Source organism: Stenella coeruleoalba (assembly GCF_951394435.1).
Source record: "Stenella coeruleoalba genome assembly, chromosome: X".
NCBI lineage: Eukaryota > Metazoa > Chordata > Mammalia > Artiodactyla > Delphinidae > Stenella > Stenella coeruleoalba.
Genome location: NC_137152.1, coordinates 18,207,825 through 18,221,231, shown reverse-complemented (window position 1 = coordinate 18,221,231; position 13,407 = coordinate 18,207,825). Strand labels below are relative to the sequence as shown.

General features: G+C 38.6%; 1 protein-coding gene across 2 annotated transcripts in view; it reads right to left on the bottom strand.

The window, feature by feature from the left end:
• The window catches only part of POLA1 (DNA polymerase alpha 1, catalytic subunit), a 305,648-nt gene that overhangs the window by 173,730 nt on the left and 118,511 nt on the right, over positions 1–13,407 (bottom strand). For both annotated transcript variants that reach the window (XM_079911477.1, XM_079911478.1), the window contains exons 27-30: positions 4,443–4,475; positions 3,623–3,715; positions 2,187–2,392; positions 231–363 (exon numbers count right to left, since the gene is read on the bottom strand). In XM_079911477.1, coding sequence (XP_079767603.1) covers positions 231–363; positions 2,187–2,392; positions 3,623–3,715; positions 4,443–4,475 — 465 coding nt within the window. The remainder of the gene's footprint in view (positions 1–230; positions 364–2,186; positions 2,393–3,622; positions 3,716–4,442; positions 4,476–13,407) is intronic.

Here is a 13,407-nt window from a genome sequence, read left to right as displayed (position 1 = left end):
GCTTCCGTGAGGAACGGAGAGAGAAGGCCCCAACTGCAGACAGGGTAGTGTCTGTGGCTGGGCGAGGAAGAGTGGTATGCTAACGCGCAGTCTGTGAGATAGTCGTTAAGCAGCTTTCATCGCTAGCTAGAATTTATTTCAACTGCAAGAATGAGGTGGTTTTTCAACTATCTGAAGGAGGAGAAAAACACATGGCAGCAGCTGGATTCAGCAATAAATGCTACATTTACCTTGTTAATTTCAAACTGGCTCACTGGGACACTGCCATTTAGCACATTTTCTCCAATTTCTATTAACCTCTTCTGAATGTTTTCCACTATGGTGTCCCGGCTTTGATCCGAAAGTATCTGGCCAATGACAAAGCTGCAAAAAAAGAGACGGATTGATTTTTTTAGTATCATACTTTACTAATAAGGAGAGAAAGGAAGATAAGTGCCATTAGACTAACATGTGGACAAGAGCCACACTAAAAGCTAACATGACAGTTAATGTCCAAAAGCCCATTACTATTTGTTTTCTAACATTAACTCTGTCAAAGGTTTATCAACCTTGGAACATCAGGTTTGCCCTTAAACACACAGACCAGCCCCCTCCCCCCTTTTTTTAACGTAGCAGCTAAGGCTTCCCATTGCGTGTGTACAGAGAGCGGTATGAGTTCCATCATATTTTTATGCAATTACAAAAATTCACAAGCAGTTGTGTCCTACTCTTAGGAGAAATTTGAGAACACAAATATTTCACTCTCCTCATAAAGCACCAAGATATTATCTCTGCCCGAGATGACTACAAGCTAGGAAAGTAGGAATATGAAGTTCTTTATGCAAATTTTTTAAAACTCAAAGATTCCAAAGTTTTCTTTCTTCAGCTTTATTATATTTTTCAGTGTTCTCTAACCGTATTGCTATGCCTCAAAAACGTCATGTTATTCTATCAGACCCAAAAAAAAAAAGAGAAAAAAAGAAAAAGAAAAGGAGTAAGGAAGCCAATATTTTATCCATTTCTGAGAAAATGCAGAGCGAGGGTTTGACAGCTGCATTATAATTTGTCAGAAAAAGAACCCTGACAAAAACATTTGTATGGCTTTAATTACTAATACATTTCTAACTCAGAGAAATTTACTTCTATTATGATGCATCTTTTCTTAGAAAACACAAAGCTGAAGAGAACACTCTAATCGAGTCTATACAAAGTAGTTTCATCTTTGAGTACATTTGGGGGCAATGAAGCATTTCAAACTATATTTCATAAAAGGCTAACAGTGACCCATACTCAGATGATCAACTCTGCCTAATCAAGAGTAGTTTTGCAGAAGCAACAAATGCTCAGTCTCCCAACTTAAAAGCAAGAAGAAGACTGGAAAACAAGGAAAAAATGCTGACATTCAGCAATACTAAAATTAATTTAAAATTTCACTTTAAAGAAAAAAGTCCTTCTATTTTCACAACTGTTCAGGTTCACAAAACAGGAATTATCTGGAAAGAGGGTACATAAACTATCTAAGGATTCGTCTTTTTTAAAATGGGTGCTTTATAACTTAATGTGACCCTAAAAACAAACAAATAGGTCTTATTATCACAACCTTCAGTCCCAGATGTAAAACTAAGGGGTCGGTCATGACATTTATGATTTCTGAGGTACATACAGTATTTGAGAACTAGCACTTAAATTCACCTGAGATTAGTAAGAATCTTTACACACAAATGATATGGGCGGGAACAAAGTCTCACTACATGGCCCACTTTGAATCCCAGAACATTTTAAGCCACAACACGGGGACACCTTAACAGTTATGGCCCTAAGGAGGCGCTAGGAACATTCAGGAGTACAACACACTGCACATTCTAAAAGAAACAGTAAAGCAAAACAAACCAAAAACAAGCCAACATCGATGAACCCAACTCTGTAAGCATCTAAAATGTGAAGGCTTACCCTCACCATGAGTTAAAACTTGTAAGATGCATCTTATAGCAAGCATTTCTTACTGAGCGAGTTTGGCTTTTTCTAAGTTTTAACCCATCTGTAAAATTCCACTCCAAATCAGTAAGAACTGTTAATATGCAATGATAACAATAACAAAAAAGAAGTCGTGTCCTTGTGCTTGGCAGAATCAAAGTGTTCTCCACACTGTTAACGCTTCAATTTTTTTAAAAACAAACAACAAAAGCAAAAATGAAAACTGAACTCACTTTCCAGTGTCTTTAGCAAGATCACACCAATCTCTTCTAACTATATCTAATCCTTTCACCTCCTGTTTGGTGACGTAATTCCCATCCACTGTTGGCTCAACAACCAGAGCAGCGTACTTCTTTTTCTTCAGCAGTAGCAGGGACTTGAAAATGCCATCAATGTCTATTTCAAGTAGTTTATACAACTTATTCACTTCACTTTTCACCTGTGAAAATTTCAACCATTAATGCTAGCTTCTCAGACATCTAATAGGGAGAAGATGAACATGCTGCAAATTCCCAAGAGTTCATCTAAACAAAACTAGAAGTCACATAAGACTAGAAGGCATTCATTCAGGTTATATAGAACACGGTATTATGCTTGGTATGATGCAAGAACTTTGAAAAAGCACAGGGACAAAAACAGATAAAAAGATAAACAAAGAGACAATAATATAACTATATCACCCCACTCAACCAAAGGACAAAATTGGCAGTGTCAGCCCCAGGAAATTTATGAAGATTATGAAATACTCTGTTTCGAATCTAAAAACTAAATGCATAAGTACTTACCTTCAAACTACTGAATTAGAGATTAGATAGTCCAACAACTAGATACATGGCCAGTAAAACTTTGACTATTAAAATAATGTCTAAGATCTCCCTGTACCTCCCATAGCACCTTGACTTTAAGCAAATAACTACCTGCTGAACAAATAAATGAAACAGCCACCTGCTCTTTATTGATAGGGTCATGGCATAGACCATCACCTCTAGGGAAAATGCACAACTTTTCAAGGTCCAATGAGTACAATATGCCAAGCTTGCTCTTAAGTAAAGACTACAGTTCAAATTTCAAGCATTTTAGGGGTGGGAAAGGCAGGAAGCTGTTAGCTTGTAAGACGGTACCTTAGTTTTAGTTTATTGGGACAATATCTTAACATAGCAAGTGCTCAAAAAGCACTTGCTAATTGTGAACTGCAATTAGGAGGCTACAAATGATTACTTTTAAATGTCCCTTTGACTTTTCAAATATATTTTAAGTACTCCTATAAAAATTATAGATATATGTATATATGTTGGTAGGTACTTATCCATATCTATCACTGTATAAAACGCATCTCAATACTACTAGAGACATAATTCTCCTTAAGAATGACAATGTGATAGGTACTAATGTGGTCACATCTTAAACTTATTAAACTTAGACTGTTTTCAAAGGTATAACATATCCAACACTTAAGGAAAAACCAATTTCCTTTGAATTTTGCCCTCAAAACAAACAACTGGAGTAGAGGTTAAGAAGTATAACAGAGGATGAAGAATCGAAGGCACTAAGTTTATTATTATTTTCAGAAGGACACAGATGTACAGAAACTGGAATTTATGAAGTTCCATGTTAGAAACAGAATTCACAAAAGCAGGTTAAAACAGATAATTTTATAAAATTATCTCACCTTGTTTCCCAATTTAAACACTTCTTCCAGATTGGTGCTATTGGTGTTGATCATAATTGAATCTGTATCTCCATAAATAACTTCAAGATTCATCTAATGAAAAGCAAATATCATAAAAGTTAACAACAAAAACACTGTGACCATCACGCACCCAGTGAAACTCAAGATTTTCCATACTATAGAAACTACAGGTTCCGGATGATTTTTCAAGAGTTTACGTTTCTTCTTACCCATATTGTCACTGCACAATCAAAGACTAAGCCCCAATAAACCAGAAAGGCAAGCACTGCCACATTAAGAAAATCTCCCTAATTTTCTTATAAGAGAGTGGAGTGGCAGGGGAAGTATCTAGTTTCAAAAAGATAAGAGACTAGGAAAGGGGGGTCTACCACTGTCCCACATGTTTCGTGGTCATGGCAATTTATGAAGCAGAAACAAAATGGGTTTTTTCAATTCAGGGGCACAAATCCATATTAAATTCTTAACAGTTTCAAACAGTATTTAGTAGAATATGAAGTGTCAAAAAATCAATCATAACAAACAACACTAGAGCACGTACAGTATAAAGGCCTGGAAGTAAGCTCTAATTAGCACCGTTACTAATTTGCTAGAAACACTCACATATAGGCTTCAAGCAGCGGCTAGATCATATCAGTGTTAGTAAAAGAAAAAGGCTATAATGCATTAGGAGGGATTATAAATATAAACTAGGCATCCTAAGAAGTCATTTCCAGTCTGGGTTACAATTTTCCTTGAATACAAAAACGTCACCAGGTATGATATCTAAGAATCACTGTATGATGAAAATGCTCAGCATTACCTTCTGCACCATCTCTTTCGTATGCATCAAAATCTAAATGAAATAAAAAGTCAAGATTAATGCATTATATAATTACAAAAACCTAAATATATGCTGACAGAGATAGGTAACCCAATGATTTGTCATTCCCATATATTTTTAAAGCTCTTGATGGTTTTCTAACTACAACCCTCAAAACAACATCATCAACGTAATCTAAAAATCAGTTTGCCTCTACACTGACTCTTAGGCAGAGATACGTGAGCAGATTTGCTGTAAAGATCTATGTAAGATCTCTGTAAGCAGATCTACATAAAGATCTATCTTTAATAAATATGAATAAAATACCCTGTTATAATATGGCATAAAGGCAAACTATTCTTGCTATTAATATTTAAATAGAACTACATGGCTAACAAAAAGCTTGACCAAGCATTTCAAATCCAGCAATTCTTACGGTATTCAGGATCTTAATTTTAAAAGTTAAAAAAAAATATGTAGATCTTTACTATATATCCCTGGAGCTAGTAGTACAGTGCCCAGTGCAAAGGTGGGGCTCAATAAACATTCAGTAAATAAAGACAAACAGATATAGTAGATAGTATCTGTAGATAGGTCTGTCCCCAGGCCTACGCAGCTGTAAGACTACAGACATACAGGTTATAATGTAGTTGTAAATAAAAACAGACATAAATTATCTTGGACTAGATCAGAAGTAAAACATATTTTACAAATGAAGGCCTCTTCAAAGGAGTAATACAACATCCTGAGCACTCAGTATATGTGTGTATGTGTAAAATATATGGGCAAGACGCTCTGCTATGAGCATCTCGTGCATTTCTTCATTTCATTCTCTAAGGGCCCCAAGACAGCCACTATTAATACCGTTATTTGTTAGATGCAAAAAACAAAGAGAAGAGAATTAATTTCTCCTAGTAAGTGACAGAGCAAAGATACGAACCCAGGCGCTCTGACTCCAGAGCGTGGGGCCTGAGTCACTGCACGCTATTCTTTCTAGACAAGCACCCATCTTTCAAAGCATCAATCTAAACCAGAAGTCACCCTTCCAATGACCCAGATAGAAGATTTACTTCATTTATATTTCTTTTCCCTACCTCCAAGAGTCTTTCTTGTCAACTAAGCTCAAACGTCATGGTGTTTCTGTCCTTCTTGTCCTTTATATTACAGATCCCTGTAAATCCTGGCCTTTTGAGTGTCTTTTATATCTACCCCTCACGTTCCATTTCCATTGCCCGCCTCCTCTGTAGTACTGTCTCCCAATGTTGTGCATGAGTTCAGTGTCATATGTTCTTGGGAAAGGAAGACCTTCCCCTGCCCTGGGGGTGGTGAATACTGATCAGGCTAACCAATGGTTTCCATAGTGGCTGTACAGTGGAATCACCCGGGGATCTTTTAAAAAAATGCCAAGAGCTGGCCCCAGCAATTTTTTTTAAACAGCTCTCAAGATTATTCTTATGTTGCAGGCAGGGTTAAGGACCACTGGACTAAGATAATCATGGTAATCCCAATCTTTTTTTTAAGATTTTTTTTTGATGTGGACCATTTTTTTTAAGTCTTTACTGTATTTGTTACAATATTGCTTCTGTTTTATGTTCTGGCCTTTTGGCCGCAAGGCATGTGGGATCTTAGCTCCCCAACCAGGGATTGAATCTGCACCCTTGCACTGGAAGGCGGAGTCCCAACCACTGGACTGCCAGGGAAGTCCCTGGAAACAGTTTTTAGCTGACAGTTTGTCCCCTACCCAACTAGACCACAAGCTCCTGGAGGTCACAGCACATGTTTGCGCTTCACATCTAACAGGCACTCGAAAAACTGTTGGCTAGTTGACTGATAGGTCTCATAGTAATCCCAATCACTCTTCTACTAGACACTAAAATCCAGTTAACTCATAAAAAACATTCACTCTCTTCCACTTCATCTTCATTTATTAACATATAAATTACAGGGAAATGCACTGTGGGAGAATACCTGACAATTCCTTTGGGAAAAGGGCAATAATGAGACCAACCCAAGTCAAGTTAATCATAGTGAGGACAAAACTACTTATCATGAGTTCTCTTCACCCTCTGCCCCTTCCACCTTGCTAGGCTTGGCTTTCCTCATCACAACGGACAACCCCACAAGGGAAGCATTCCCTGCTAAGTACACCACCTCAGGAGCAATCTGTCAACCTTTGACTCCAATTCCATATATGCACTAACGGATTTCTTCTGCTCTCCTTTTGCACTGTGAACCAAACCTACTATATCATCCCTGAGTGCACCTCCAACATGAAGTGTCAACGTTCACCTTTCAGATCCACCACCCACCCTCATGCTGTCCTTCCACCAACTCACAACCATTTCCACACACAATTTGAGGGCTGCTACTAAAATGAGTTCCCCTTTGGTGGCAGAAACCTCTCAGTGGATGCTTTGCAAAAAATGATAGGAAACTAAGCAAACTATAAAAACTATACATACTGCAACTGCTTTTTTCACCTAATACTTTATTTTAGAGATTATTCCATACCCACACATAAAGGGCTGCCTTATGCTTTTTAACGACTACATAGTATTCCATTGTACGACTCAAGCATGATTTAACTAGTGCTCTGTTAATGAACGTAGGTGGTTCCTAATCCTTACCTTCATAAACACACTTTAATAAATAATCCTTATATACATGTAATTTGCCAATCTGCCAGTAATTAGATAAACTCCTACAAGAGGGCTTATTGGATCAAAGGTTGTGTTTTTACATTTTTGATAAATATAGCCAAACAGGTCTCCAAAGAGGTTGTACCAATTTCTGACAATACTTTTAACCACCATCTTTCCTGTGGGTTACCAAACTCTTATTATTTAGCAGAGGCCCTGGTACATGGTAGCTATTAATGAATATCTGTAGAATGCTGAATGAGTAATCCAGAGGAGTAGGTGCTATTATAAACCCCATTTTACAGATGAGGAAAACTAGGCTCTACGATTTTGCCCAAAGTAACAGAGCTAATCAACAGCTTGACCTGGAAGCTGGACCTTATGTCTCATTTTCTTTTCACTGTGTCTCACTGCCTTGTTAAAAGGCCCATACCACATGAATGTTCTGGAAGCCAACAATCAAAAACTTATACATTACAGATATTTTCCCCATTAAGGAAATGCATTTAAAAAAAAAAAAGCCACAGGTATCCTGAAAGGTCTACTGGACACAAGGTACAGTGCTTACAAGATAACCGTTCATAAGTTCACTTCAAAGTGACAAGCCTAATATTAAAGCTACCCATTCTGACAGAAAATCACTTTCTAAGTGCCAGCAGCTAGAACACAGGGCTATAAAGGCTTGCTAAAGTCATTAATAAGGCAGCCTGCAGTTATCTCATTTCACAGCAACACCTGCATATTTATCTACTCATTACCAATTGGATGATGGAATTTTTTCAAGCACATTTCAAAAATCTGCCAACTTCAAGTGTAAAAAAATAAACTTTGTGGTTAATTTTTCCCTTAACAAAGTACAGCTGTTGAGAATAATTGTTCAAGATCTTACCCTGTAATGTCAACTGCAGCAGAACAAAGAGTATTTAATTAGCAAATCTATCCAGTAATTCAACACCTATTATATAAAATGCCTTCGTGATTTTATTCAGGATAATTTGCTAAGAGGGTTATTACTGACATTCAGATGGAATTTAAAATTCCTACGCAAGTCGAGTCATAATAGCAGTAATGATCTCCCCAATCAGGAGATTCGGTGTCACACAAGGCTCTTGCAATGCAGCAGCCGATTTCCTGACTTCTTAATTCCTGGGCTCAGCTCAGCGAGAGCCCTTCATGCCGGTATTTCAGTCAGCAATACATCTTTAATGGGACTCTATTAAAATAACTAGAACAAAAATGACTTTTTTTTTGGTTAAAAAGAATGACAGCACTGCCATCATATCAATCATTGCAGGCTTTGCAGAGCAGTGCCATTGGGGGAAAAGAGGAGGGGGAAACAGGAAAGGAGTGGGGCTGGGGGTGGGGAGAGCAGTCATTAAAATAACACGAAAAGGTGTTTTAGCCCCAGTCTGAGCCTCTGAAGACTGGGGAAGGATGGTGAGGACTAAAAAGGAAATGTGAAGTGTATTTCAAAAACTGCTTCCTAAAGAAAATAATGTGTTCAGGACCACACCCATGATGCGGTTTACTAAGCACGAAGCATGTTTGTCGCACCAGGATAAACAGCAGCAGCCACCTAAGACCAACCACGACTGAGGTGTGTGGTTACAGGTTCGCCTAACAAGGCCAGGGTCTTTATTTTTTGTTAGAACAGAATACTAGTGTTTTGCCATGCATGCATTCAAAGGTTATAAAATGATTTTAATGGTATTACAGACTAAAACAGTGCCTTTTTTTTTTTTTTTGGCTCTGTTGGGTCTTCGTTGCTGTGCGCGGGCTTTCTCTAGTTGCAGCGAGCGGGGGCTACTCTTTGTTGCGGTGCGCAGGCTTCTCATTGTGGTGTCTTCCCTTGTTGCAGAGCACGTGCTCTAGGCGCACAGGCTTCAGTAGCTGTGGCACGTGGGCTCAGTAGTTGTGGCTCGCGGGCTCTAGAGCACAGGCTCAGTAGTTGTGGCTCACGGGCTTAGTTGCTCCGTGGCATGTGGGATCTTCCCAGACCAGGGATGGAACCTGTTTCCCCTGCATTGGCAGGCAAATTCTTAGCCACTGCACCACCAGGGAAGTCCCAAACAGTACTTATTAATATTAAATGAGAGAGAAAACACCAATTTCCCACAGTTAAAAAAAATAAAATTTCAAGCTCTTACTCCAAAAGCATACATCTATTATAGTAATATCTACTAACAAGAAACCCACTTTGATATCTGATGCAGAAACTAAACAAAATGGGAATCTTCTAAGATAAGAAAATGCTGGGTTAAGGTCAAATTCGAAACAAATAACGCACGAACAGAATGACAAGTGAAATCTCAAATGGCTTTAGGATTCTTCTGTTACTGATGACATAAAATTAGAAATAAACTGGAAACTTTTTGTAATACATTAGCATAATAGGGGTAGCAACATGAATGGTTTTGAAGGATGGGGAAGAGAAAAGTAGAAGAAATATAAATATTATGATATTTGGTAATCCAACCATTATCTAAGCTTTCCCTATTCCCAGTTTCAGCAGTTTCCAAGCAGGACTCGGTGTTACTCAGTTCTCCTGCTTGGCAAACATCTTTTATTGCATCTTCATTATATTAGATTGCCTTTTCCCTATTTTCCTATTCTCTGTTATTCTTAGATATGTGTCTTCTCTCTAAGATGTTCAGGGAGCAAGGGCTATGGATTTAATAAGCACCCTACTTTCTGTATCCTCCATTCCCATGACACTGGGCTCTCTACTGCCTTTAAACCTTAGCTTTACGTTCTTTAAAACTGCGATACTACTACCACCTAGTTCCCAGAGCTAGGTGGTAATAAGAAGAACTGTATGCTGAAAACATGCTTTACAAAGATAAAACGTTATACAAATATGAGTTAAAAAAATTAAAAAGTCAGGGGTCTGAAATCTGAGTACTGGTTTAAAACTGCCAATTACTAGCTAAGTGATTTGCGAACAAGTTGGTTTCCCCCTCTAGGTCTTAGCATCCTCATTTATAAAATTAAGAGGTTGGGATTCCTCCCAGATCTAAAAATCTAGAATCCAAGCTTGACAAGTAGCAATATCTCTTCCTTATATATGGCTGCTTTGACTTTGTACCATATTCATTTCTTTAGTGTTATGAAAAGGAGGCACTAATATATCCAACAAAAATAACTATCATTATAAGACTATATTGCCATATTCTAGGTTGCTTCTGAAGGCCACTTGGTCGTAAAATAACTAGAAATACATAAGCTCTCACGAGTTGTCTGCATATAACTTTATGCACTTCATTTAAGTGGGTGGGCACATTTACAGTATATAAAACATCTGACACCTTGTCTTGAGATAACCCTGCTCCCCTGCTCCGGGAGAATACATGCACACCTACACACCTACACACACACACACACACCCACACACACACACCCACACACACACACACACACACACCAGTGTTTCTCGTCCTCAGAACTACTGACATTTAGGCTGGATAATTCTTTGTCATGGAAGGCTGGCCCTGGCCTCTACCCACTAGATGCCAGTAGCGTGCATGCACACGCATATGTGTGCACAGACACACACATACACTCTTCAGTTGTGACCAAAATTTTCTCCAGATATTGCCAAATGATTCCTGAGGAGCATAACTGCCCCTGGCTGAGAATCAGTGATATTATACTGATAACTCAACATTTTCTCTCTCCAGGCCCATATTCAACTGTCTGTCCCACAAGCATTTATTCTAAATCCCAACCATCTCCTCCAAACCTTCACCAGCTCCAAACATAATAAATGGCCCCTCCAACTAAAACATGAAGTTCCTTTATTTTACAAGGAACTTCACACCACAAGAAAAGCCTCTCTGGCCTCCCCAATCCAATGATACCAATGAGAATGTTAGTCCAATGTAGCCCCCAAATCATTCTGTGTAAATCACAGCATACAACTCTATTAGAAAAGGTAAGATTAAGAAACTATAAGCAGGGGCTTCCCTGGTGGCACAGTGGTTGAGAATCTGCATGCCAATGCAGAGGACATGGGTTCGAGCCCTGGTCTGGGAAGATCCCACATGCCGCGGAGCAACTGGGCCCGTGAGCCACAACTACTGAGCCTGCGTGTCTGGAGCCTGTGCTCCGCAACAAGAGAGGCCGCGACAGTGGGAGGCCCGCGCACCGCGATGAAGAGTGGCCCCCACTTGCTGCAACTAGAGAAAGCCCTCGCACAGAAACGAAGACCCAACACAGCCAAAAATAAATAAATAAATAAATTTATTTAAAAAAAAAAAGAAACTATAAGCAAATTATAAGCAGAGATCATGTCTTTGCCATTAAACCTAACACAATGCCTGGCATGTGGCAGTAATTCAATGCATATTTATTTCTCAGGCTCTAGTAAAAGGAGGCAAACCCAAGTGGTCCAGCGTGAGAAGAAGAAAAGCAGCAAAGCCATGGATTGATAAATGCACCTCCACAACAACAGGACCCTAAAGCTGGTTACAGGAAGCAGCTATTAAACCCACACACAGCACACATTTAAATGCTAGCTCCTTCCATGCAAGAAATGAACAGTAAATCATTTTAATTCCACCTTCAAATACAATGCATGTTAAATAAACAAATATTCACTCAAGAGAAATTAATTTCTACCCCAGTGATAAAGGCCCGTTAATTATAAACTTGACTGAAACAGTGTACCTCTCCCATACAACTCGTTTCCAGATAAACTGATTTTGTTTTAAATCCTTAATTTACAACATAACCTTGTGATAGCTCATGTGTAAGGAATATAAAACACGTTGACTAAACAAAGCTTTCTGAAAGGTTTCCCCTCCCCAACAGACACATTTAATGATATTTACGAGTATCTTTCAATTACTGCCGTAAAATCTGACAGGGCCCTAATTTTGATCTAAAAAATTAAAAAACCGCAAACTACGGAGCTGGATATGTGAAATGAAAACTGAACTTCTCCCTTGTCTTCTAATTGCTTGCCCCAAAATATTTACTCATCTTGTGGATTTTTAAAAATCCACTTTACATTTTGACTTTTAAAAAACTGTTTTCACCTTCAAAGAAACCTTCCTTTCACAACATTCTTATGCTCTATTCCTCCTCCACTCCAACTTCCAGCCTAGAAACTCACGTCTTATATGTTTCACTTGCATATATGTGCACCATTGCCATACGTGGGATTATACCTGACACAGGAGACTGGAGAGCTTGTAGAGCTGGTTTTAAAGCAAACTTGAGCCAAATCTACTCACAGACACAAGAGTTCAAGTACGAGCCTACATTCTTAAATATTAAATTCTCAGGGGGAGAAAAAAAATCCCTCAGACAACAAGATTGAAACTAGAGCAGGAGATGTTAACCTAAGGTCAAGAAATCTGAAAATCCCCGAAACTGTAAGGAGAAATTTGAATGTGTGCCTATATGCATTTTTCTACGAAAAGGGTCCATGTGTTTCATCAATTTTGAAATTTTGATTCACTTAAGTATAAGTATCACTGAAGATGTTCCAATTAGCCATAAAAATAGAGCTTTCCGATTTCCTGGAATTCACACAATGTCCATGAGACTAGAAAAACCCCACCCACAGGTCTTGCCTCTTGCTTTGGAGCTGGGTATTTTCGGCCCCTTCAATGTATTTCCCTCACAGAAAAACACAGACATGTCAAAAGGCACCAAGATTTGATTCCCTGATTGACTCCTCACATAACTCATCTGGGGGGCTTATGAAGACACGGCCAAACTATGTCCGCCCTGTAGCGAACATCGGCACTCAGGCAAGTTTCGCACAACCTGATGAAAACTGACTCCAAGTGTCTTACTTCAGTAATCACTTAGACGGAATGAATTTTACATTAGTGGGATCAAGCATGCACCAAGCCTCAGTGGAAATGAAAAGGGCTTATAGTAATAGGATTTATAAATCCACCCATTAGGTTAATGGCTAAATGATTTACATGTAACTTTCTCCCCCACCCCGCCCTCCCTCACCCTTTAACTCAGTAAAAACTATGCTTGGCATTTTCCACTGCAGTGCCATACACAAACGAAATAGCCTTTCTATTTTGGGACATTCTAATTTCTAATAATGGCTTGGGTAGCCACCATTAACTCTTTCAAAGCACAAATAATTGACTAATAAAATTAAGTATTCTATAAGGCCTGAAAGTGCTTAATTGATCATAATTGTCTATTTGAGAAGAAGGCGTCAGGCTGGCTATGCTCAGATAATGAAGTTGGGCAATTCTAAAGCACTGCAATCAAGATAATACTTATGGCTAAAAAGGACATTAGCATTTTCCAGAATCTGCAACATTTTCTTTATAACTGAGGTCATGAGAAAATGT